The sequence below is a fragment of the Platalea leucorodia genome (assembly GCF_965183815.1).
Source record: "Platalea leucorodia genome assembly, chromosome: 22".
Lineage (NCBI taxonomy): Eukaryota > Metazoa > Chordata > Aves > Pelecaniformes > Threskiornithidae > Platalea > Platalea leucorodia.
The window spans coordinates 6,828,105-6,852,293 of record NC_138844.1 but is presented as its reverse complement, the minus strand read 5'-3'; the positions used below and the strand labels follow the sequence as shown (position 1 = coordinate 6,852,293).

At 64.7% G+C, this 24,189-nt stretch overlaps 1 protein-coding gene across 2 annotated transcripts; it reads left to right on the top strand.

Annotated features, from left to right (window-relative positions):
- The first annotated feature begins 260 nt into the window (after positions 1-260).
- On the top strand, positions 261-18,040 carry STAT3 (signal transducer and activator of transcription 3). 2 transcript variants are annotated; one of them, XM_082332102.1, is made up of 24 exons: positions 261-341; positions 7,873-8,019; positions 8,624-8,768; positions 8,929-9,027; positions 9,452-9,547; positions 9,631-9,712; positions 10,111-10,205; positions 10,412-10,563; positions 10,992-11,150; positions 11,277-11,369; positions 12,179-12,238; positions 12,534-12,563; positions 12,726-12,819; positions 12,904-12,951; positions 13,154-13,237; positions 13,333-13,431; positions 13,603-13,738; positions 13,854-13,906; positions 13,996-14,090; positions 14,402-14,541; positions 14,940-15,152; positions 15,435-15,477; positions 15,820-15,932; positions 16,019-18,040. In XM_082332102.1, exons 2-24 carry the CDS (start codon positions 7,892-7,894, stop codon positions 16,072-16,074), a joined length of 2,313 nt encoding a protein of 770 aa, XP_082188228.1. In that variant the 5' UTR covers positions 261-341; positions 7,873-7,891; the 3' UTR covers positions 16,075-18,040. The 2 variants fall into 2 exon arrangements, with proteins under 2 accessions (XP_082188228.1, XP_082188227.1); XM_082332101.1 differs by having other exon boundaries at positions 14,940-15,155.
- The last annotated feature ends 6,149 nt before the right edge of the window (positions 18,041-24,189 follow it).

Below are 24,189 nucleotides of genomic sequence, written 5' to 3'. Positions count from 1 at the left end.
CCCGCACGGCCGTTCCCGGCAGCCGCCGCCCCCCCCGCCGCGCCGCCCCCTCCCCAGCGCCGCCCCGCGGCGGGAGGCGGCGCCGTCCGGGAACAGCCGGGACGAGGCGGCCCCCCCGCGCCGCCGCGAGCCGTGACGAGGCGCGAAGCGGCCGCGCTGATTGGCCGTCAGGGCCCGTCCCTCGCGGGGCAGAGGGAGCGCCGCGCCGCCATTGGCCGGGCTCGGCGTGACGCGGCGGGGCGGGGCCGGGCGGGCAGCAGGTTTCTCGTCACTCGGGCAGGGTCCGGACGCGATCGTCGCCGGCACCGGGAGCCGCCGCCCCGCCCCGCCCGGGACCGCCGGTGAGCGCGGGGGGACCGGGGAGCTCGGCCGGGTGCCCGGGCCCGCCGGTGCTGGGCCCCGGGCGCTGCTTGGCACCGGGGAGCCGGGTGTCAGGGCCCCGGCTGCCAGGGCCCGGGGCCGGCTGCCAGGGCCCGGGGTGCCGGTGTCGCGTCGGGGCCGCCGGCTGCCGAGGGCCGGCGGTGCCGGGCCCTGCCGCCGGCCGTCCCGCGGCCCCGGGGGGCGCGGCCGGTGCCGGTGGCCCGGAGCTGGCTTGGGGCTGGGCGCTGCCGCGGGGCCGGGGCTGCCCACCCCGGCGGGGCCGGGCACGGCTGCTGCCTCCGCGGCAGCCTCGGCCCCCGCCCGGGGGGGCCCCTCCCGCAGCGCCCTCGGTCGCCGGCTGCCTGCCGGGCCGGGGGCGGAGGGCGCAGCCCTGGCCGCACGCAGGGGGCCTCTCCCGGGAGCCTCCCCCGTCGGGGCCTGTCCCTGCCGCCGGGGCCGGCGCCGCGGCCGCCCGGAGGTTTCGCTTTTGCTGGAAGGCGGCGGCTCCCGCCGCGGTCCGTCCCGGCGGCGGGGCCGGGGCTGGCGCTGCTGCCAGCGGGCACCCAGCAGCAGGTGAGGGCAGCGCCCTGTGTTCCTGGGGAGTCCTAATTAAGGAGGTGCTAATTAACTTAATCCTCTGCTCTGACGGTAAATGGGATCTCTTTCCTTCCCGCAGCTCCCAGCAGGCGCAGCGCAAGCCCTTGCTGGGCAGGGGCAGCTCCCAGAAGCCGGTGAGGCTCGGAGCTCTCACGGCGCTGGCGGCGGCGTGCGGTATGCCGCGTCCCCGCTCCCCAAGCAGCGGTGCAGAGCTGGCTCTGTCGGTGCAGTGTGCTCACGCTGCACAAACTGCAGCAGAAGGTTCAGAGCCCGAATGGGCTTCTGGGAGAGGGAAATACATCCAGAGCGGCAGGGCTAGCGCAGCTGCCGCCTGGTCCGGTTGCGTTGAGGCCGGGCGGTGGGCTCTCATGCGGTCTGTGCGCTTTGGGGGGTTTCACTGTAGGCCGGCCCTGGGGCCGCAAACCCGAGATTGCCAGAGCAGGGGTTTAGGGCAGGTGTTGATGCAGCCTGACCTGGTGGTGGAATTTTCGTGCTGACAAAATGACTCGTAACCGAGACTGAAAGCCCAGCTGAGGTTCCTACACCTGGGCAGAGCAAGGCTTGAAGACCTGATTCCCATCTCTACCAGAGCCGTGAGCTCAGGGCTGCAGCTTTACCCGCCCTGGGACAGAACCGCTCGGCAGCATCTTGCTTGGATCTTCTGCCTGGACCAGGCTGTGGTCTGATAACCGTCCCCGCAGGCAGTGGGTGCGACGCAGAGTGGCCGAGGAGCGGGTGCGGAGCAGAGCTGCCGGGTTGTGCGCCTCGGGTGAAGGTTTGAGCCGCGTGGCCGAGCTGCCCGAGTGCTCTGCGGGGGCTGACAGCTCTGCCTGCTGCTCCTGCCTGTGCTCTGCCCATGAGCTTCCCAGCACTCGGCACGACGCTGTCCCGCGTTGCTGTCCCACGGCGTGCGTGACTCGTGTTCTGCGGGTGGCGTGTGCGAGGGGCACAGCCGGGGGAGCGGCGGCGTGGGGGGCGCGGGGCGGGTGTCCCAGGCGGGTGGGTGGGCTGCCCTGTGCCCGCTCGTGGGAAGGCCTCTTCTGCACCTGCGGGGCGCTGGCCCTGCCTGTGTGCGCACGTCAGGGCGGTTCGCCCCCGTTTCCACCCCGAAGGTGATCGCTGTCCCTGTCCCTCCCCAGTGGAGCCTCTTCTGCTGTTTTCTGTGGATCTGTTGGAGCTGCTGGAGCAGCGGGGGCAGAGGATAGGAGGGGCGTGCGGCCGGGCATCCTCTGCCCTGGGGAGGTGGCAACAACTGGTTTTATCCAGCTCCTGCTGCAGGAGTTAGGTGTTGGGATGGACCCTGGAGGGCTGCTGAGCTGCGACGAGGAACAGCCGGCTGTGGCGTGTGGGTCGCTCAGGGAACTCGGTGCTGTGGCTGCGAGGTCGCCCAGAGCCCTGCGCTCTCACCTTCTTCTCCTTTCACAAATCTCTGCATCGCTGCTCCGTTTTTCCCCCTCCAGGGCTGGCTTTGAAAACGCTCCAGAGGAGCGGAGCCAAGTTCTCCTAATAGCTTTTTCAAAACTTGCTCTTGTGTTTGCCTGGAGCAATTTGCTGCTTTGTTGTAGAACAGTTTTTCAGCAGCCTGCTGACGGTTGTGTGGAAGCGGGAGCAGCGAGCCGCAGCCATGCAGCGCTGTTCGTTGGAAAGCCGGGGCTCCCGTGAAGAGTTGATGGCATCCATCATGACTCTGGGATGCTCCCGCCAGTGATAACTCTGTTAAGGCGACCTATGCAATGCTACTGGTAGCTGAGCTTCGTCCTGCTCATGGCGCTGCAGGGGGCAAGGAGGGCCGCAGTCCTTTCAGGGCCTCTCCGGTGATTCCCGCCGTACCCGGTGCCCCGGCAGTCATTGCTTGTGGCGGGGGTGCAGGCGAGGGGGGTTCTCAGGTGCCTCGCAGAAAGCAGATGGAAGGTGGTTGCGGGGTTGCTTCCAGAGCAGCAGCCCTGTTTCGAATGAGGCTGTTGGAGTGTACGGAGCCATCCCGAGCTGCCGGTGACACCGCATGGCTTGGGCCCGGCTCTCGTGCTCTGCCCTTGCAGGGGAGCTAAAGAAAGATGAACCTGAGCTCTTGAGCTACTTTTAGCAGCTTCGTTCTGAGCTCTGGACAGCGTGTTTACTCCTGGGCTTGCATCATGCCATGCTTGGCCCTGGCCACATCGGTTGCTCCCTGGCTCAGTTCCAGAGACGGGAGGAGAGGCTAACCGCAGAGACGGGCAAGCCCAGCGGAATCGGAAAGGTTCAACCCTCAGATCTTTAAACCCTGTTGAGGGAGGCTTCCTAGTGGCGGGGCTGGCTGGGGAGAGGCTCCTGCAGAGGGTTTTGGGGCTGATGAAATCAGAGCTTCCCTAATGCTGGTGGCTTTGACAGTAAGGAGCATCACAGGGCCCCTTTCCCTCCGAGACAGTCAGTGCCTCAGGCTGCCTGGCTGGTTTCTGTCGATGCTGGGAGGAGCTGGAGCTCGGTGCTGCACCGAAGGAGGCAACGTCTCCTCTCAGCCCTTCGGGAGGGAGAGGAGGCTTTCGGCTGCTTCCTGATTGCTTCCTGCTCCCAGCCGGTCCTGCCTTCCCGCATCCTCTCCTGACTCAGTGCTGGGCTGGGCAGCCCCCGTCACAGGGCTCCGTCCCCGGGGCTGGGTGCCCTCCTGTCGCCCGCTGCAGCAGAGCTGTCTCTGCTGGCGTGAGTCCACGTTCTAGCGAAGCGTGTCTCGAGGCTCTCCCTGGCCTGCTGCTTTTGCAGCAGCATGTGGAGGGTTTCCCAGGTCAGGCTCCAGTTGAACTGGGGGCCGTGAAAACTCAGTGTGACCTGCTACTTCTGCTGAGAGATCCCTCAAGGTGAGAACTGGATGCAGCAGAGGCCCTGGGGATGGCGAGCAGAGAGCATGCCCTGCCTTGGGCTGGCTGCAGGCACAGCTGGCAGGCAGCGGCCGGCCCTGCAGGCTGCTGCTCCGCTCCCACGTGGGGCGAGCCTGCCGTGGCTCTTCTGTACTTGTGCGTGTGGTCTGCAGTGACTTCCTTTGCTTCCTCGGCCGCTCGCTTTGCGAGGAGAAGCCTGTGGTGGGATGAGGCAGAGCAGCTCGTGTTTCGCTGCGTGCTAGTTCTATTTTTCAGGGATCGGTACGATGGCGCGCGGCGCTGGGGCCCCGGCGGGGCACCGGCTTCCTGCGGCCGCGGAGCATGCGCTGCGGTGGGGAGGATCTTGCGCTTGAGCAGGAGCCCGGGCTGCCGCGGTGGCTAGTCCTGCAGCTATTTGTGGCAGTGAGAAGTGGCTGATTCCCGTCCAAATGCCGCTGCCGCACAGCAGCCTGGGAGCTTTGCCTTCGGCCTTTCGGTGCTCTGCAGACCGGGGCTCCAGTACTGCCCTGAAATACCCAGGTTGTGGCCTTCTTGTGGAAGATCTGCTTGGATCAGGGGTCCAGTGAAGTGGCATCTGGTTCGGCTGCTGCAGCCTGGTAGGGGAAAGTGCGTCCACGAGCCACTCCGTGCCGGGCGCTGTGCGGGGGGGTGCCGGGCTCCCGTGCGATGGCAGTACTGCAGCCGCGGCTCTGCAGCACCCATCCTCGGCTCCCGGCTCAGGGCTGGGGACGCTGCTCTGGCAGGAGATGGGCTGAGGCAGCGGCTGCCGTTTCCAGACGGGCTGACGAAGCACCCCTGTGCGCGGGGGTGCCATCATAGTGGTGCAATAGGAAATGAGGTGGCCGAGCTCACCAGCAGGCAGGGGACTCTGGTGGCTTGCAGGTTTTCAGCTGTTGCCTGGCCCATGTATTTGTTAGGGTTTTTCCCCGCAGAAGAAGCACCGCACGGTTCACGCTGTAGTAGTAGCAGCCTCCAGTACCAAGTTAAAAGGGCCGTGAGCGCACCACAGCTGCCTGTGTGGAAGGAGCGCTCCCCATGCTGCTGCACCAGAGAAGTGGCCAGCAAAGAGCTGAATCCACTGCAAGATGGGGGCTTTGATGCAGTGCCCAGTACGCAGCCCTGAACTGCGGCTGACGGCCCAGCCTTTCACGGCCTACAGCTGCAGAAAGCAAAAGCTCTGGGGTTGCGATGGCCCTTCACGTCAGGGCGGGTCTTACTCTGACGCTGAAGGAGCATCTGTTGCTTACAGGCTCCTGCGTGGGCCAGTGTCTCTCTCCTCCTCCCTTTCACTTCTTCCTCCATTGAAAACAGGCTTGGTTCACGGGGTCTTCTCTGAGGATTGCACCAGCGGGTGGTTGTTCAAGGTTAATGTCCCGTGGACGTTGCTCTGGTCTCTGGGGCTATTCAATGCCGCAAAATTCTAAAAACCTCTTTAACTCCCTGTCAGGTGCCAGCGTCTGTCCTCTCCCTGTGTCTCAGGCTGCAATAGGATGTTCCCCCTTTCTCTCTTCTTGCAAAAAGCAGGCGGTGGCAGGGTGCCCCTGGTCGTCTCTTGGAAATCTGCACAAGCGCCCAGCTCTGTGCTCCAGGCAAGGTTCAGAACTCCTGCCTGACGCTCCCGTGTGCCCAGGGAAGTGTTGCCTGCCATTAGGGCTTCGGAAATGTCTGTCCTGCCTAAGGAAAGCCTGCCTGTCGCCTGCGTGGAGCGGCTGCTCTCACTGTGGGCCTCGCTCTGGTCATTGTGTCTTTGCCTGCTTCCAGCCCATCCTGAGGCCCGGGACAGAGCAGCCTGGTTTGCTGGAGGGGAATAAATCCCATCTCGAGGGGCGGCATGGCCTTCCTCCCTTCTGCCTCCTCGCTGAGCGCAGCTCTGCTTGCTGGGCGCTGCTCTGTGCCTCCCAGCACCCCTCCTGCTGCTGACCGGTTCCCAAACCTTCGCACCTCCTGGCACGCTCGCTGTGATTTCCTTCATGCTGCTCCTCGGGGCTGCCCACCTGCGATGGTTTGCTCCCGCAGAAGCCGTGGCGGGCTCCTGTGCCGGTGCTGCTGCGGGATGGAGTGTGGGTGCCCTGATCCGAGCCCAGGGCCAGCCTGGGACTCGTGGCTGGTGCCAGCCCCCTCACCTGTGCCCCGCTCCTGCAGCACCGGCCATGCCGGCTGCTCGTGCGCCGGCTGCCCGGCCGTCCCCAAACCCCAGCTGGCACGTCGCTCGCTGCAGTGACCTTTGGGAAAAGTAAACAGCTTTCTGCAGGGAGGTCTTTCTGCTGGTGTTGAGCAGAGCTCTGTGCCTTCGCTTCCTGAGCACAGCTTGGTGTCCCCTCGTTAGTGTTAGTTTGCTTCCCATCAATATACAAGTCGCTAACTCGAAAATTGCTCCTTCCTTGTTTCTGTTGTTTCCTGGCAGTCTCCGCCTTCTGCACTTACTGTAAGCTCTGCAGCTCCTTCCCTGCCTCCCGGAGCAGAGGCAGGCATGCGTGCCTCTGGCCGGAGGGCGCCTGGAAGACATTGGCACCAGGTTAAAGCCTTGTACCTGTCGCTGGTGACCTACATGCCCAAGACCCCTCTTTCCCCCCGTGGCACGAAGGTAGGAAAGCTTTGGGAAACAGTGCCTCTCTCTAGGAGAAAGCTTTGCCCAAGGCAGGCATTTGGGAAGTGTGCTGTCAGGCGGGGAAGCTTGGTGCTCACCAGGCTGAAGCCGGACAGATGGGAGCTCAGCTCCTGAAGCCGAGCCCAAAGCTGCGTTGCCTGTGCTTGGGGAGCTCCTGCGCAGCTCGGCGCAGGTCTGAGGGGTTTGATGGTGTTAGGAGCTGCCTACGACATAACTTTTAATGCTGGTCTGACCCCGTGGTGTGAGGAGCAGCGTGGAGTGAGGCTTCCTACCTGTCTGGGTTTGTAAGAACGGCTGCGTCTGGCCTGACCTGCTCGGGGCTGCGCCCAGCCCTGCGGGACTGTGCCTCCCCGAGCCCTCGGGGTCTGCGGGCTGCGCGATCCTCTGCGGGGGGAGAGGCTGAGGCTCAGCTCGGCAGCCAGGGCCTGCCTGCTGTGCTCCTGTAATCTGGTGCAAATGGCCACCGGCTGGCAGTGCCAGCGTGAGCTCTGCTCTTCTGATCTCCGATGTTTGAGATTAATTTCATGACATGTGGTGAAAAGAGAATGAGTCAGAATCCGGGCTTTATTCAGCTTTGCGGCTGGAGCGAAACCTTTCTGCTGCCGCTCTTCTCGGGAAGCTCACCCGGGCAGGGGCAGGCCAGGCTGGGGGCGAAGCCGCCTTCCGCGCTCGCCTTCAGCTGGATTTCAACTTGAGCTCTTGGGATGGAGTGGTGCAGCTGGGCCCTTGCTTTTTGGTGCTCTGGCTGCTTTACCGCTCGCCCTGCAGGCAGGCGAGGCTGTGCGGCCGCATCCTGTGCTGCCGGGGGCTCCGGGGCCGAGTGCCGGGGCGCAGATGTCGGCGGGTGTGAAAAGGGCTTTTCCCTCGCAGCCGGGCTGGTTCCTTCCCCGCCCCCCCAGGCGTGCGTGCCGTTATTCCCACACTAATGATGCAGTTTCGGTCTGCGGTTCCACCTTCCCTTGACCCAGGCCCACCCGTGGGCGATGGCAGCGGCGCCTGCCCTGCCAGCCCGAGCTGGCGGCCACTCTCGCCTTGCCCAGCCTGGAGGCGCAAACGGGTGCCGGTCCCAGGGCTCCCTGAACTGGTCTCGTGGCTGCTGGCTTAGGGCGGGTTTTGCTGAAGAGGAACCAGCTCCTGGATGTGTGATCAGCCCCACGGGGACGCCAGGCCTGGGCTCATCCCTCGGGGTGCGTTGGAGCTCTGCAGTGTCGTGGGCCCAGAGCCGCGCACCCTGCAGCTGCCCTGGCTCCGCGCTGCCCTTGGAGGGACGGGCACTGCCCGGCCCTTGCCTGCGCCAGCCCTCCCGGCGCTGCGAGCCCTGGGCTCACCGTGCCCCGTCAGCCCTCCCCAGAGGGGAGCAGCGGTCGTGGCTGGGTCCCGCCGAATGCCTGGCAGGAGGGAGCCTGGAGGCTGCCGGGTGCCAGCTCTGAGCAGTGCGCGTCCCTGTCCCGCCAGGTCTCCGGAGCTGGCCAGGATGGCGCAGTGGAACCAGCTGCAGCAGCTCGACACGCGGTACCTGGAGCAGCTCCACCAGCTCTACAGCGACAGCTTTCCCATGGAGCTCCGGCAGTTCCTGGCCCCGTGGATTGAGAGCCAGGACTGGTAAGGCCTTGCGAAACGCTGGCGTGGGGACTGTGCTCAGGACACCCACCCCAGGGTGAGGGTCGGTGCCGAGGTGGTCTGGAGGAGCTCTGCCACTTTCCCTGGGCTCTTGACGTGGCAGGACGGGTCCTCCTCCCCGAGGCTTGTGTGGCGCAAAGGGGAGCGGGACTCCACGCACGGTGTCAGACCCCGGATCAGGAGAAAGGGGAGCTCCCAAGCAGAGGTGTCCCCATCCAGGGCTGACTTACCTTGGCCTCTGTTGTAAACGAGGTTGACACAGAGCACTGATTCCTGGATCCCGTCCACAGAGCATGTGGGACTGGTGAGGTGCTCATGTGTGCTGTCTACCTGGCTTAAGGCCAGACTTTAAGCCCGAGTCCAAAATCTCTCTGTCGCCCTGCCCTTGCAGGCGCAGGCCAAGGGCTCAGTTTATTGGCCTGAAGCAAGTCAGGCCTCCTCTGGCCCTTGCGCTGGTGCAAGGTTAGGAAGACAGCTGGGGTGTTAAATTGCACGGGGGACGGCAGGCGTGAGCAGAGCTGCCTGCAGCACTGCCTTGCCCCTTCCCCTGCGCCGGGCACCCAGGACCCTGCCCTCCCTCGCGCAGGGCGTACGCCGCCAGCAAGGAGTCGCACGCCACGCTGGTGTTCCACAACCTGCTGGGGGAGATCGACCAGCAGTACAGCCGCTTCCTGCAGGAGTCCAACGTCTTGTACCAGCACAACCTGCGGCGCATCAAGCAGTTCCTGCAGGTGAGGCGGGAAGCGCTGGTTTGGTGCGGGGGCTGCAGTGGGAGCCCATGGAAGTCCAATGGCTCCCTCGGCACAGCTCGTGACCCGCAGCCCTAAAGGATACGGAGATGCCAGGACTTAGATTGTGCTTGCTGATCTTGGGGGTTTGAACCTTTTACAGAGCAGATACTTGGAGAAGCCAATGGAAATAGCCCGCATCGTGGCTCGCTGCCTGTGGGAAGAGTCGCGGCTCCTCCAGACGGCTGCCACCGCAGCCCAGGTAAGTGGCTCGGATGTCCTGGGGCCACCGTCCTGCTGCCTGCCTCGCGGTGCTGTGCAGGTACTCGGTGCTTGCTTCCTTCAGTAACGATAGCTGCTTTGTGCTGAGGGATGCTCCTGCTGCTGCTAACTTCTGCTCTCCAGGCAGCAGCTGCTTCCCGCCAGGATGCAGCCTGGGCGCTCTCTGCCTGGGGTGGCTGTTAGCTTTGTGCATCCATCTCTCCTCTCGCCCCTTGCATGGGACGTGTCCTGCACCGTGCGCCTTGCCGTGCAGCCCTGGAGCTAACGCTGCCAGCGAGCAAGCAGCTGCGCTGGTTTTTGTTAGTGAGGGGGTCAAGACCCTTCCTGCAAAACCTCCTCAGGCTGGGAGGGGAGCATCCCTGCATCGTGGCCCTCTTCTAACGCCCTCCTTGTCCCCTCCGCAGCAAGGCGGACAGGCAACGCATCCGACAGCAGCTGTAGTGACGGAAAAGCAGCAGATGCTGGAGCAGCATCTGCAGGATGTGAGGAAGAGGGTGCAGGTAGGTGTGCTGCCTAGGCACCTTCTCCTTTCCCGCTGCAGGGATTTAGTGCATTAAGGAAATCCACATCTCTTGCCTTGCAGGATCTGGAGCAGAAGATGAAAGTGGTGGAGAATCTCCAGGATGACTTTGATTTTAACTACAAGACTTTGAAAAGCCAAGGAGGTAATGGAAGCTCATTAGCAGCTGGCAAACCAAAGTGTGTTCCTGCAAGGGAACTTGCTGGCGGGCTCGTTCCAGCCCTCCTGGTGCCTCTCCCAGCAAGAAGGGTGGCTTAGGCTCGGGACATTTGCATGGCAATTGCAGAAACCTTGTCTTTTGTTTCTGCCGCTGACACTGCCTCCAGGGAAGCTGAACCAGAGCTCTGCCTGCGAGCAGAGAAATGGCATGCGGAGGTGGTAGCTGTGTGTGCAGGAAAGCCAGCAAGGTGCTCAGAGGCTGTGCGGGATTGCTGCTTTCTAGGGTGCCTGCTCCTTTGCGTTGGAAGTCTTTTGTTTGTGTGAGCTTGGGAGGGTGGGAGGCGTCCCTGTGTGTGGCTGCACCTTTCTCACCTCTCTGCACAGACATGCAGGATCTGAATGGAAACAATCAGTCGGTGACCCGGCAGAAAATGCAGCAGCTGGAACAGATGCTCACGGCGCTGGACCAAATGCGAAGGGTACGTCGTGCAGCTGGCCTCCAGATCCCCTGGGGTGCAGTGGTGCCCCTTTTTGGGTTATGAGTTTGGTGTTCCTGCACGGCCAGGACTGAGAGCAGCGTGGGAAACACAGCCCTGGGCGACTTCTTTCTTGTTTGTGAATGTGAAACTTGCAGATCTCCGAGGGAGTCCGAAGGCGTTGAAGATTCTGCTTTCTTTTCTGGCAGGGTATTGTGAGTGAGCTGGCTGGACTGCTGTCAGCCATGGAGTATGTGCAGAAGATGCTGGCAGATGAGGAACTGGCAGACTGGAAGAGACGGCAGCAGATTGCCTGCATTGGCGGCCCACCAAATATCTGCTTAGACCGGCTTGAGAATTGGTAGGAGCTGGCTGGGGGTTGCATCAGTCCCTAGAGAGGTGGCGTTCAAACACCTGCAGTGGGAATGAGCTCTTTGCCTCTGGAAATGTCCTTGCAAAATGGCTTCTGATGCCTGCAAGCATAAATGTAATCCGCTAGTCAGAGTGATCCTCGATAGTGGGCACTAGTGGAATGGTTAGCCCCAGGCCCGTGCGATTTTAAGGCTGCTGTTCCTGGTGTGTGGAACTTGGGCACGTGCGAGTTTTTCTTTTGTAACGTATGGCCTAGAATAACGTACTGAGCTGGGAGAGACGGACAGGTTCTGTTCTCCACTGGTTTGGTACGGAGAGCGTCCTCTCACACAAGCGAGGGAAGAGGAGGGCTCTGCGGGCTGGGACTGTGTAGGGCTCTGCAGCCAGAGCTAACGCTGGTTCTTCCTGCTCCCCTAGGATAACCTCTCTTGCCGAATCACAGCTACAGACCCGACAGCAGATCAAGAAGTTGGAAGAACTGCAGCAGAAAGTGTCCTACAAGGGTGACCCGATCGTCCAACACCGGCCCATGCTGGAGGAGCGGATTGTGGAGCTGTTCAGGAACCTGATGAAAAGGTGCCGAGGGCTGGGAGGGAGCTGTGGGCAGTCCCTGCTCGCAGGCGGTGGGTGGAGGGGTAGGCAGGGAACCATGCTGGGCCAGGCCTGAGGCTTGACTGCGGTACTTGTGCCTTTCCCCCGCAGCGCTTTCGTCGTGGAGAGGCAGCCCTGCATGCCCATGCACCCCGACCGGCCCCTGGTCATCAAAACCGGCGTGCAGTTCACCACCAAAGTCAGGTGGGTCGCTGGCCCCTGAGATCCCACTGCGCCACGGGCATAGGAAAGGAGCTGTGCAGGGGAAAGCAAAGCAGGATCTCTCTCTGAAGGAGATGCTGGTGTGGATCCAGCCTCCCGCTTGCCTGGGGAGGGCTGGTGCTGGGAGGGAACGAATCCCAGTAGGCTGGCCCTGCTGGAGTACCGCCTGTGTGACTCAGTGCAGGGATGGCGGCTGCTGGCTGGGGCTCTGCCGCGTTCCTGGAGGCAGCCGGGATTCTGGTAAATCCCGCTGAGGGGGCAGGCAGCAGGAAGAGTCAGCGTGTCCCTGGCCAGCTGAGAGGCAGCTGGCCTGTGTCCCCTGCCAGCCTCCGCAGAGAGAGGCTGCTCCAACACCGGACTCTGCCTGGAGCTTGTTCACCATCTCCCAGCTGCGCTCCCGTTGCCCCTTGGCCTGTGGCAGCATCTGGCCACAGAGCAGCGCAGAGGGAGTTTGTTCAGAGCAGATGCCTGCCCGCCTGGTGCGGGCAGTCAGCAGCCAAAGCGAGCCCTCCTTGGGGGGCTCAGGGAGCATCAGCGCTGGGGACGGGTGTTGGGGCTGACGTGCCACCGGCCCGCATGCAGGCGGGCTCAGGGATGCCAGAGGAGCTGGGTAATGCTGCGTCCCCGTGGGCTTTGTGGTCTGAACCCTGGTGCTGCCTGCTGGGGCGTGCACACAGCGCTGCTGTCCGTCCAGCTGTTCTGCAGTCTGTCCCAGATGCTGTGTGGAACGGGAGCTGTTTGCCTGTGCAGGATGCTCGTGCTCACGCTCTGCCTCTGCTGGCTCCTTGCAGGTTGTTGGTCAAGTTTCCAGAGCTGAACTATCAGCTGAAAATTAAAGTCTGCATTGACAAGTGAGTTCTGTGCTCTGACCCTGGCAGCGTGGGGTGGGGTATCTGGAGCGGGATTTGTTCCTGCCGCCGTTGGGTCAGGCTCCATCCCTGCACCGAGGCCCAGCGTGACCCCTGGGAGAAGGGGAGGGTGCGGGGTGGCGCTGGGTCCCGAGGGTTTGTCCCTGTGTGGCGGGGCAGCCTGGGGGGCTTGTGGCACTCGATGCTGTGATGCAGCCAGGCCCACGCACCAGCTTGCCTGCGTCGTGGGGGGAAGGTGGCCATGGCCATGACCGAGTGTCTCTTTCCCCTTTCCTAGGGACTCCGGGGATGTTGCAGCACTTCGAGGGTAAGTGCAATGTTTGGGTTTTTGTGTTGGTCTTCTGTTTTTTTGGTTTTTTTTTTGTGGGGTGGTTTTTTTTTTCTTCTGCTTTTAATCCTGGCGAACATCCTACCGCACACTTGCTCCGAGAGGGCCCTGTCAGCCATGCTCTGTCTTTCCTCTTTTGAGGTCCCGGAAGTTTAACATCCTGGGGACAAACACCAAGGTCATGAACATGGAGGAGTCGAACAACGGCAGCCTCTCAGCAGAGTTCAAGCACCTGGTAGGTACTGTGAGCTCGTGGGCTGCTCCTGTTAAGGCTGTGCGCTGTCGCGGTGTTCCTTCAGCCTGTTCCGTCTCTCCGCAGACCCTGCGGGAGCAGCGATGCGGTAACGGAGGCAGAGCCAACTGCGATGTAAGTGCTGGGGACCACCTGGGTAGGAGAGCCCGTTGCTGACAGCTCTGCTCTGTGTCGAGCAGCTGAGCCGTGGTGTGTTGGCAGCTGCCAGACCAGCCCTCTCCACCCAGACCTGAGCGGCAGCGTTGGCCCTGATGGCCGGGTGTCAGGCTGAGGGCAGGCGTCTCCTGTGCGCTCATCGTGTCCCCTTCCACCCTAGGCCTCGTTGATAGTCACCGAGGAGCTGCACCTCATCACCTTCGAGACAGAGGTGTATCACCAGGGGCTGAAGATCGACCTGGAGGTGAGCTGTGGGTTACTGCCTGTCGCTGCCGTGGGCCCGGGTGCGGAGGAGCCCTGGGAGATGTCCCAGCCTGCGGCCACGTCCTGTCTTTGCAGACCCACTCGCTGCCTGTGGTGGTCATCTCCAACATCTGCCAGATGCCCAATGCCTGGGCGTCCATCCTGTGGTACAACATGCTGACCAACAACCCCAAGGTAGGGCCCAGCGCTGAGGGGATGGCTGGCAGAGCAGCAGTGCAGGCTTTGGGACCAGAGTGTCGCTGCAGGCAGGGAGAGGGAAGCTGTGGCCCAGCAGCAGGGCTGGGGCAGGACCTGGCCCTGCTTCTGTCCCGTGTCTTGCTCAGGGCTGTGTTTTTCCTTGTGCAGAACGTGAACTTCTTCACCAAGCCCCCCATTGGGACCTGGGACCAGGTGGCAGAGGTGCTGAGCTGGCAATTCTCCTCCACCACGAAGCGCGGCCTCAGCATCGAGCAGCTGACAACGCTGGCAGAAAAGCTTCTAGGTAACCTGGTGTGGGAATCCTGCCATCCCTGCTGCCCCTCAGGCTGCTCCCTGGACATGGTATCTTTGGAATAACAGCTCTGTCTAAATGTGATGCTCCTGTTCTTCTCTGCCAGGGCCAGGTGTGAATTACTCTGGCTGTCAGATCACCTGGGCCAAGTTCTGCAAGGTATAATGCCCTCTCTTCCCCCAAGCGCCTTCCCTTGGCTGTTCCCTTCCTCCAAGCCATGCTCACAGCCTCTCTGCCCTCTTCCTCAGGAGAACATGGCTGGCAAAGGCTTCTCGTTCTGGGTCTGGCTGGACAACATCATTGACTTGGTGAAAAAGTACATCCTGGCGCTGTGGAACGAAGGGTGAGCCTCAGCCGGAGACCCTTGGTTGGGCTGGGCCCTGGGAGGGGTCCCACGAGTCCTGTCCTGATGGAGTGGGGTGCCTTGTCCAGGTGCAGGCGGGCCCTCCCGGGGTGCTTTTTCTGTCTGGGCCTGTTGGCTAGTTCAGAGTGAAAACCCTCCCTGGCACTTGGGAATCCCTAAAACGTCGGTGGCTCTGCCTGTGGCCAGGCCAGGCCCTGCTGCTGCCTGGAGCTGGGCAGAGAGCTGGCAGGGTTCACGTCCTGGCATAGCTGCCTCGGTATCCTGACCCGCCCTTGCTTCCTGCTGCCCAGGTACATCATGGGGTTCATCAGCAAGGAGCGGGAGCGAGCCATCCTGAGCACCAAGCCCCCGGGAACCTTCCTGCTGCGGTTCAGCGAGAGCAGCAAGGAAGGCGGCATCACCTTCACGTGGGTGGAGAAGGACATCAGCGGTACGGTGCTCTCCCCCTCGCTGCCCCGGGCGCGCTGCCTTGCTCAGCCATTCTTCCTGGCTCCGAAGGGGGCTTGCAACCCCCCGATAAGACACTTCTTTGTCCTTGTCCTGACAAGCCCTCTGCCTAGGTTAACTCCTTGAGCCTGGGTGCCCTTTGTTGGTCTCTGCCTCCTGGGTGTCCCTGCCCATGTCCCCCCTGTGTGGCGCAGTTCTGCGTGGCACTGAAAGCACCTGGCAGGTCCCTGTCCTGCCCCGTGCTCTGCTGGGTGCCTCGTGAGGCTGAGCATGGCCCCGGGCCCATCTTGTCCCTGCTGCTCCTGGGGTGTTTCTGGAAGACCCTGCCTTTGCCCGAGGAACGTGGGTGTCTTGCCCTGTGTCAAAAGTCTCCTTGTACAGGGAAGACCCAGATCCAGTCTGTGGAGCCTTACACCAAGCAGCAGCTGAACAACATGTCATTTGCGGAGATCATCATGGGCTACAAAATCATGGATGCCACCAACATCCTGGTGTCCCCCCTGGTGTACCTGTACCCAGACATCCCCAAGGAGGAGGCGTTTGGGAAGTACTGCCGCTCCGAGAGCCAGGAGCACTCGGAAGCCACGGACTCAGGTAGTCGTTGACTTTCTGCGCTCCACCACAGCTCCTGTGTCATGGGGAGGCTGCAGGGACAGCGCTGGTGGAAGAGCTGTCACCAGCCGGGATCCCGTGCTTGTCCCTGGAGGGCATAGTCACAGCGTGGGACTAGCGGCGGGGTGCCTGTGGGGTGTGGGCAGCGAGGGCTGCGCAGGGGCCGGGAGGGTGGGCGCTGCCTGCAGGGCTGCGCTCCGGAGGGGGAGGAGAGCGGGGTTCCTCCTCCGGCGCCTGGTGACGAGGCTGCTCGCTCCTCTGCAGGTGCTGCTCCGTATCTGAAGACCAAGTTCATCTGTGTCACCCCGTGAGTGTTCCTGGAGGGTGTCTGTGGGTGCTGGGGCGGCATTTGTGTGCTCAGCCTTGCTTGAGGGCGGGTTTCCTTCCCGCCACTGCCTGGACTCTGCCTGGGTGCCATGAGGCTCCCAGCCTGGGCCAGGGGAGACCGTGGGGGCCGAGCCAGGCTCCGGCTCGCTGCCCTAACCGCAGGCCTGTTCTTCCCCTCCTGGGGCCCCTTTCCTCTGGAGAGCTCTTGGGACGGGCTGTGCCGTGCCCTGGGGCCCGTCGGGGGGAAGAGGGGGTGTCGGAGAGCTCTGGCCAGGCCCTGACTCTGGAGGTTTCTGTGCTTTTCCCTTCCTCCCTCGGGCAGCACCTCCTTCAGCAACACCATCGACCTGCCCATGTCCCCGCGCACCCTGGACTCGCTCATGCAGTTTGGCAACAGCAGCGAGGGAGCAGAGGCCAATGCAGGAGGGCAGTTTGGTGAGTCTGGTGGGACGCGGCACCCGAGGGGGTCCTGGCCGTAGCCACGCGCGGGCCCTGTGACCTCCAGCTGTGTCTCCCCGCAGAGTCGCTGACCTTCGACATGGAGCTGACCCCGGAGTGTGCTTCTTCACCCATGTGAGGTGCTCCGCCGGCGCTCGCGGGGGCCCTCCCAGGACTCGGCTCCCCGCCTCCCAAGAGCTCCCCAGTCTTGCGCGGCTCGGTCACGGTTGCTCTGGGCCTTTCCTCGGGAGGAGCGGGGGGCCGGGGTCCCTGCCACCGATTCCTTGTTTGACCCAAACGAACGCCCCCTCTCCAGGGCGGTTTCCGTTCGTCTCTTTGGGGGGAGGGGGGATGAACCTTTTTCTATTTCCTTCCATAACGGTTTTTTATTATTGTTTTGCTCATTCAAGTGCCTATTAGCCTCCGATTGCAGCCTCGGTTTTTACAAACGCTTCTGCAGCCCCAGTCGTGCTGCCTGCTGTTGAAAGCTGCTTTCCTGACTGCCAGAGTCAAAAGCCTGTGAAGATCTTAGGAGCCCAGATTTGCCTCCGGGCACCTGAGAGGGGATGGGCCGGTCCTGGCCTCCACAGGGTTCCCTGATGCGCTGTGCGACAGGGCTCTGCGTTGCTGCTGCCCCAGCAGCCCTCCCAGAGCTCGCGGAGTGCGGAGGGTTCTCCTCTTTGCACCTTTGGCCCTGCTTTTGGCCAGCAGGACCAGCACGTGGCTCAGAGCTGCGAGGTGGATGGGCCCGGGCGCTCCTGCCCCGCGAGGGCCATGCTTCTGCTGGGCTCAGCCTGGGCTTTGGTGGGAGCAGGGAGTTTTGGTGGCCACTTGTGCTTGCCACCAGCCTCCTGCCGCAGGCACAGGGAGCCGGCTGGCTCCCGCAGCCCCAGGGCTCCTGCTGGGACCACTGGTTTCCCTGCGGTGCAGAGGCTGCCCTGGGGCAGGGCAGTGACATTTCCCAACACCAGTGCATGCTTGTGAGCGTGCAGCATTTGCATTGTGGGTCTCTTGGGACCGGGGTATAACCACAGAGGCTGCCACGGCCGTGGCTCGCCCCGTGGCCAGGCTGGTGACAGGAGCACGGCAGTGCCTCCCCCGCTGCAGGTGCAGCCGCTGGACCCCGGGGAAGGATGGGAGGCTGCTGGATCCACCGTGACCCGCTGTGGGTGGCCTGGCCTGGCCCTTTTCCCTCTGGTATGGCTTGTGATGTCCCAGGCAGTGGGTTTGCAGCTTCTCAGGGGCTTCGCGTGGCATTTTTGTTAGAGGTTGGCTGTCGCTGTTAAGGTAGGAGGTGGCAAGAGTTGAAGGGAGCAGGATGCGCGTAGGGAGGGGAATGTGCTGTTGGCCAGCGCTCGATGGAGAGGCGGGTGTTGCAAAGGGCTGGTTTCCTTGCTCCCTGGGTCAAGGAAAGGTGGAAGCTCTGCTGGCCGATGGTTGTGGTTCTGTATTTACCAAAAATTCACCGAAAGCGGGGAGCCCTCCTGCCCTTCCCATGCGGTGGGCATGCAGACACCGATGAGCAAGGAAGGGGAAGGAGAGGCAGCGGCCGAGCTGCCTGCCCCCCCCAGCACCTGGAAGCCCATGGCGTTGCCGGGGCTGCCTGCAGCGGGGCAGCACCGGGGGTTGTGTGCCGTCCTGGGCAGGGCTGCGGCAGCAGTCAGCACTGAGACTGTGGGTAACATCAGCGGAGAAATGCCTTGCTGGGCGCCAGCCCTGGGCTTGATGGGTCTCTGATGTGTCTCGATTTGGCCCCGGGTGGACAGGATCCCTCACTCATCCGTGGGATGTCCCCACAGCCCCCCGGCTGCGGGCAGGGCAGGGGTGGGATCCCCAGGGGAAGGGAGAGAGGGGTGCGGGGCTCAGCGCTGCCTGGCCAGGAGCGGGTGGCGGTGGCCAGGCCTGGGGCCGGGAATGCCCTTTGGAGTTGGGAAGTGCTCGGAGGGGCCGAGGGCTGTTTGCCCCTGTGCTCTGTGTAGCTGTCTCCAGCTGCAGTCACTGTAGCCCTGGGCAGCATTCAATACTGTAAAAAAAAGTATGTTTTTGTATATTTTATTGCTGTATCTACAGGCTTTAACTTTCTCCAAAAATAAAGGCTCTGAAGCGGCGTGCTCTCGGGGTGTGTGTGTTCAGCTCTCTGCGTGCAGCGTCTGCCTTACCCTGCTCCGGGAACTGGGGCCTCTGTCAGCGAAACGCTGGCCCTGACGCCAGAGCTGCGGTTTGCGCGGCGCAAACCAGCCTGCCCCGGTGCTGCCGGCACCTGGCCTGCGCCGCTGCCCGGCACGCGTGGGCAGGCTGCTGTCGGGCTGCCCGCCTTATCGAAGCACGGCAGGGCTCTTCCCCGGGGGAGCGGGGGGCTGGCGGGGGGCGTATCGCTGCGCCGCAGCCCGGGGCTGGTTTCTGTCTGCCCCCGAGCAGCGCCCGGGTCTCCTCCGCTTGCGTAAAGGAAACTCCGGTGCCAGCGTGGGAGGACGTGGCTGCGTCGGGGCCCTGCAAAGCTGCTCCCTGCCCCGCGGCGGCTGCACCGGCCCCCCTGGGCGCTCCCCCTGCGCCCGCCTCTGCCCCCCGGGTCACTTGTCCCCACCGCCCCTCTCCTTGGGGCCGTGTCCCTGGGCTGGGTGAGGGGGTGGCTGCCTGGGGGCCCCGCAGGGCCCTGGCTGCAGCCTCGGCCTGCCCTGCCCTCTCCTCTCGTGGGGACGCCCCGGAGCCAGCACCCAGCGCCGCTGCGCCCTGCCCCGCTGCGGGGACAGACCCCGGCGCCGGGCTGCGGGCAGCAGGTCCCTGGCCTCGCAGGGCGAGGTGCGTGTGCGCGCTGGGCTGGGAGCAGGCGGCCGGCGACAGCCACGTGCTGCCCGTGGAGCACCAGCCTCTCCCGCGGGGCTCCGGCGCCATCCGCCCTCGCCACCTGCGGCCCAACCCGAAGCTGCGGAGCAGCGGGATCCTCGCAGGGTTTGGGCTCTGATGAGGCTAAGAGGGAGAGATTATTGCTCTGCCAGGGCAGGATTAGCAGGGGGATTTTTCGTGCAGGTCATGCTCAATAAATCCCCCATAGCCCCTGCGGAACCGGCCGCGCCGGGCTGGGTCAAGGCGCTGGAGATGGCCCTGAAGCCCCCTGCTCCCTCCCCACGCCCTGGAGCGTCCTGCTTGGGTTTGAGCTAAATTCTGTGTGTCCCTGCCCTGGGAACCAGCCCCACCAGCACCCTCCGTTTCACCATTGAACCAAACCAGGGCTCTGCACGGAGCCGGCAAACCTATTCCTGCCCCCGGGGTCGTGTGCCCCGCTGCCGGCAGCGCAGCCCCGGGTGCCGCTCACACGGGAACGTGGCTGGGCCCAGCCCCAGGGATTCCCCAGCCCTTCCCAGCTCCCCTCTGCCAGCTGCAGGATGGGGTAGAAAACCCCGGAACAAGGAATTTTCTTACCGATATGCAAACCCTGGCGTTGCCGCAACTGTTTGCCGCCGGGAACACAGCGTCCCGTCCCGCGCTCCTGCAGATAAGTGGTTTCTTATCTCCCTGCACCCACACACGCTGCTGCATCCCTGTTGGAACCTGCCCCGCTCCCCGGGTTTAGCCGGGGCGCCTGGCTCTTGAGTAACGGGGTTAACTGGCCGCCGATCCCTCCTCAGGGGTTGCCGTTGTGAATGCTCCAGTTGGCAGCGTGGTTGGCAAGTGCTGCGGCCTGATTTGCAGCAGGAGAAAGGGCCTGGGGAAGGTCCCTGGGCTGGGCTGGCCGGACCCCTGCGGTAGCGGGGGGCAGCCGAGCAGGGGCCCCTGCGGCCCCTGGCCCCCTCCTGCCGCCCGGGCCAGCCCTGGGGGGCTGCAGCTCGTGGGGGCCGGGCTCCCTGCTTTCTCCCCGTGCCGGGCGCTGCAGCGGGACCCGGGCAGGAGGGTCGGGTGCTGGGGAATGGGGTTGTTTGTGCGCCGAAAGGAGGTCACGGGGCGGCTTTGCTCCTTCCCCAGCGCCGCAGCCGCCCGCTTCGGCAGCGCAGCGGGGAGGGAGCGGGGACAGTGTCTGAGCCAAACGTGCAAACGGATTAAGGGTTTCCAAATGCAGATAAGCCACCTGGGACGCGGACGCTTGTGTGACAGGGATGGAGCGGCCCTGCGGGGACGGGAGCCACCTGCCAGGGTGGCCCCATGGCACAGGGAGCCCAGAGCAGGCAGCTGCCAGCACAGGCAAGCCAGCAGCGCTCAGGGGGCCCTGGCTGCAGCTGGCCGAGCCCTGGGGTCCCACTGGCCCGAGGCGAGTGCAGCCTCTGCAGTGGTGACAGCTCCTTGGGGATAAACCTGCAGATGGGGATTAGAGAGGCCGCGGCACAGCCGTGGTGACAGCCCCGGTCCCCGGGGCCAAGCGACTGAAATAGAAGTGCTGCAAGGGGGGTGGGAGGCAGAGACCCCCCAGGCTCGGCCGCCTCCTGGACGGGGTCCTGCCGGAGGCTTCCCTCCTGCGTCCTCCCAGGCGCCGCGCAGGGTCTGCCCACAGCGGCACGGCTCTGAGCGCTCCGCGGCACCGAGCCGCTCTGCAGGCAGCCGGTGTCGGCCACGCAGTCCGGGCCGTGCCCCACAGCCGTGCCCGCCGGCGTGGCCGCAGCAATGCCAAGGGTCACCCGGCTCGTGTGTGGGCAGAGGCGCCGAGCGGGGAAAGCGTGGGGCTGCACGGGGCCGCAGCCGGTGCTGGGTGGCTGCGCCGAGCACCCCGCTCCCTGACTGCTGTTGCAATGACCCCGGCGGCTCCAATGAGGCCGGGAAACCACAAGCCTCCCCCTCGCCCGGCCCGGCCCCGGGGCAGGCGCCCCGGCAGGTTCCAGCCCCCCGCTCCCCTCGCTCCCCGCGGGGCTGCGCGTGCCCCGAGCCCCCTGAGCTCAGCAGCGCGGCTGCTCCCACGCAGCCCATCGCAGCCGTCGTTGGCGTTTCCAAACCGCCGCAGGTTCAGATTGTGCAGGCAGAGGCGCGTCCCCAGCGGCCGGGGACGCAGCCGGAGCAGCCCCCCCCGGCACCCAGCTGCTCTCGGGCACACGGGCTGCACGCAGCAGGGCAGCGCGCGCCCGAGCGCCGTGGGCGGGCAGGAACGTTTGCCCACGGCTCTGCCGGCTGCTGGTGCCAGGCGATGGCGAGCGCGTGGGCGGCACGAAGGCCCCGGCCGGCGTGGGGGGTCGGTGCCCTGCCCTGGCCCCAGCTCCCGCAGCCCCCCCGCGCCAGCCCCAGTCCCTGGCCGAGGCCATGCCCGGCCCTGTGCCCGCACCCCTGCAGAGCTCGGGCAGGGCTGGCTGCAGCGATGAAACGCTGCTCTGTACCTGCCGGTTTGCCAGGGCAGACGGGCGCTGCGGTCTCCTGCTCCATCCTTCCTCTGCCAGGTCGCGTGCTGCCGTCAAGGTGGAACCGGGAGTGAGCGGTGGGATGCTCTGCTCCAAAAGCCCATCTAAGCCTCCTCCTCGTCACACCCTCGTCGAGGGCGGCTTTGAGCCGAGCTGCAGAGCACAAGCCATCGGTGCCCGAGCCAAATGCCATCCCTGCCTCCCCACGCTTGTAAACCAACAGTCAAATATTGCATCACTCTCAAACTTTAATATGCAGCAGAGTTGAGCCAAGCAAGGTCTCGGTGGCGGCGCCCGCTGCCAGGTGTGGCAGAGGTCACACCCGGAGCTCCAGCACGGCGCGGTCCCCAAGTGCCACCGTCTGCCAGCCCCGCTGGCGGCTGCTGTGCCGGAGGGACACGACCTGCCTGCGCATCCCACCCTGGCTCAGAGCGTGGCATTTGGCTGTGCCGGCACCAGCGCCGAGGGCTCACCTTGGCCCAACGCAGGGTGAAGGGCCCTGGGCTGGACCTGCCGCGGCTCCTGGCCGTCCCCAGGGCCCCACGCCGCTCCCAGGCTCAGCTGCTCGGGAGGCTGGCGGGGTTCGACCAAAATCAGTCTCCAAGCCCTGTGTGCCCTGAGCCACCAGCCTGCCAAGGGGGGCTCCTCGGGTGGGTTTTTTCCCCTATTTTCCTTCCAGAGGCACGGTTTCCTCGGTGTCCATCAGCACAAGGCCCGGGAATTAGCACCACGCCACCGTTAGCAGGGGCGGGAGCCCTCCGCATCCCCAGGAGCCCTCTGCATCCCTCTGCGTTTGCCCAGGCGCATCAGCTCTGCTGGAAACCCGCCAGCACAGGGAGCACAAGCTGTCCCCCCCGCCGTCCCCAAAGCCGGGGGCCTGCTCGGACCACGGGAGCGGGACCCCATGGGCACAGCGACCCCCCGGCCCCCACCTCACCCTGCTGCCGGCCAGGAGGGAGCGGGTGCCTTTCCCCTCGGAGCTGCCCAGCCGCCAGCTCCTCCAGCTCCAGCTGCTGCGGGGGCAGTGCCCGGCTCTGGGGGTGTTTGGGGCTGCTCTTGCTCTTCAGTTCCTGCTTTCACTCCCCTCGTGCTTCCTCCTTGGCCCCGGCTGCCGGTTCCCGTCCTCATCGCCTGGCCCAACCCCGGCCGTGCCGTGCTGCACCGTGCCCGCATCCCGCACCGGAGGGCAGGGACACCATCGGGCCTCGGTCCCGCTGGGGCGGCTGCGCTGCCACGCGGGCCCGGCGCTGGCGCAGCTGCCGCTGAACCGGGCTGACGGCAGCGTGTTTATGGCAGGAGCTGGCTGGGACCGAGCGGTTACTGTGGCAACCTGGGCTCTGCCAAGGGGAGCGCTCCGGCGAGCGCGAGGATGCGCGGCTGCACCGGCGTGGGGTGGGGGACCGGCTGCTGTCCCGGTGCCCCCGCTCCTGATGCCCTGTGTTTTTCAGTAGGCAGAAACCTGGCTGTTTTTTCCGAGCTGGATGAATGATGTGAGGGAACAAAGAGCCTTTGCCCAGGCAATAACGCTTGTTGGCTGCCGAGACCGAGCGTTTGCTGGGGTTGTTCCCAGCCATATCCGAGTGGCTGGAAGCAGAGGTTTCCTGTGGAAATTCCCCCTCGGACAAAATGCCATTTCCCAGGTCTCTTGCTGGAGCAGGTCCTCCCCTCCCGTTGGCACGAGGCACCGCAGGGCCAAGCTTGCGACGGTGACCAGCTTCCAGCGGTGATGAGCTTCCCGGGTGCCCCCGCTTCCCCTGCCCGTCGGCTCCGAGCCGCGCACGGCTCACGGGCCGGCCGGGCCTGGCAGGGTCCGTGCTGCCCACTCCGTCCCTTGGCCAGCCGCCGTCCCTGCTCTCCGCAAGCAGCCTGTAGGACCAGCCTCTGCCATCCCCGGGGCTTTGCATCCTCTCTCTCCCGGCGGGGTCGGAGCCCCACGGGGCCCTTCCGAGCCAGCTCTCCGATGGGACCTCTCTTTGCATCCTTCAGCTGTGACAGCCTGGCAGGAAGCGACTTCTGGGGTGGCCGTGGCAGAAATAGCGCGGCGGGCTCCAGCCCGGCCCCTCTGCGTCATGCCCAGGTCCCAGGGGACGGCAGGGCTGCGCTGGCGCGGGCAGGCCATTCCCTGCGCCCAGCGGCCAGCCCGGCTTTGGCAGCGCTGGGTGCATCCCTTTCTCCCCATGTCAGGGAAATCGGGACGGGACATGCTCGGCACCAGGACAGCACCTTCCTCTGGGGCGGCTGTGGCTGCCCTGGGAAGCAGGACCACACGGCAATGGCCACAGCTCTTCGCTGCTGCCCGAGGCGTTCCTGCCCGCTCCGCTCTGCAGAGAGCGCGGGGGGCAAAGACTGCGGCTGTGGAGCCAGGAACGGCACTGGCCGGAGACCCAGGAGCGGCTCCAGTGCTGGGAAGTTTGCCCGGGGGGGATGGCTGCGGCTCGCTGAGCTCACATGGCCGAGCCCGTGACGCGGTCCCTGCCTGCGGGCACCCGCGCCCGGAGCAGAAGGGGCTCGGGGCCGCCGGGGCGGGCAGGAGGACACCGTGCCAGGAGCCGCAGGGAAGCTGAAGCTTCGCCCTCGCTGTGCGTTTGAAATCGAGTGGGAAAACATGAAGCTGTGACTAATTTGGGGATTCATCTGATTTTCATTAGCTGGGCTGGATTATCACAAGGGGTTTTCTGGCCTCAGCATGGATCTGGGACTGCGTGGGACCCAAGGCAGGGATGGGCCGAGGCTGGGGTCCTCGGCGAGACCTCCCGCCTCCCTGATAAGCTTGAGGGGACGGAGCAGAGGCTGCGCCCTGCCCGCAGGTGACGTGGTCGGCACGTTTGCGCTTTGGCCGAGCCCTGCGCGTCCCGGGAGCGGCAGAGAGGGAGGCGGAGGAGCCGTGTGTGCGGAATGTGCCGGGAGGGCTTTGGGGAGGGGGGGCAAGAGCCAGCGGC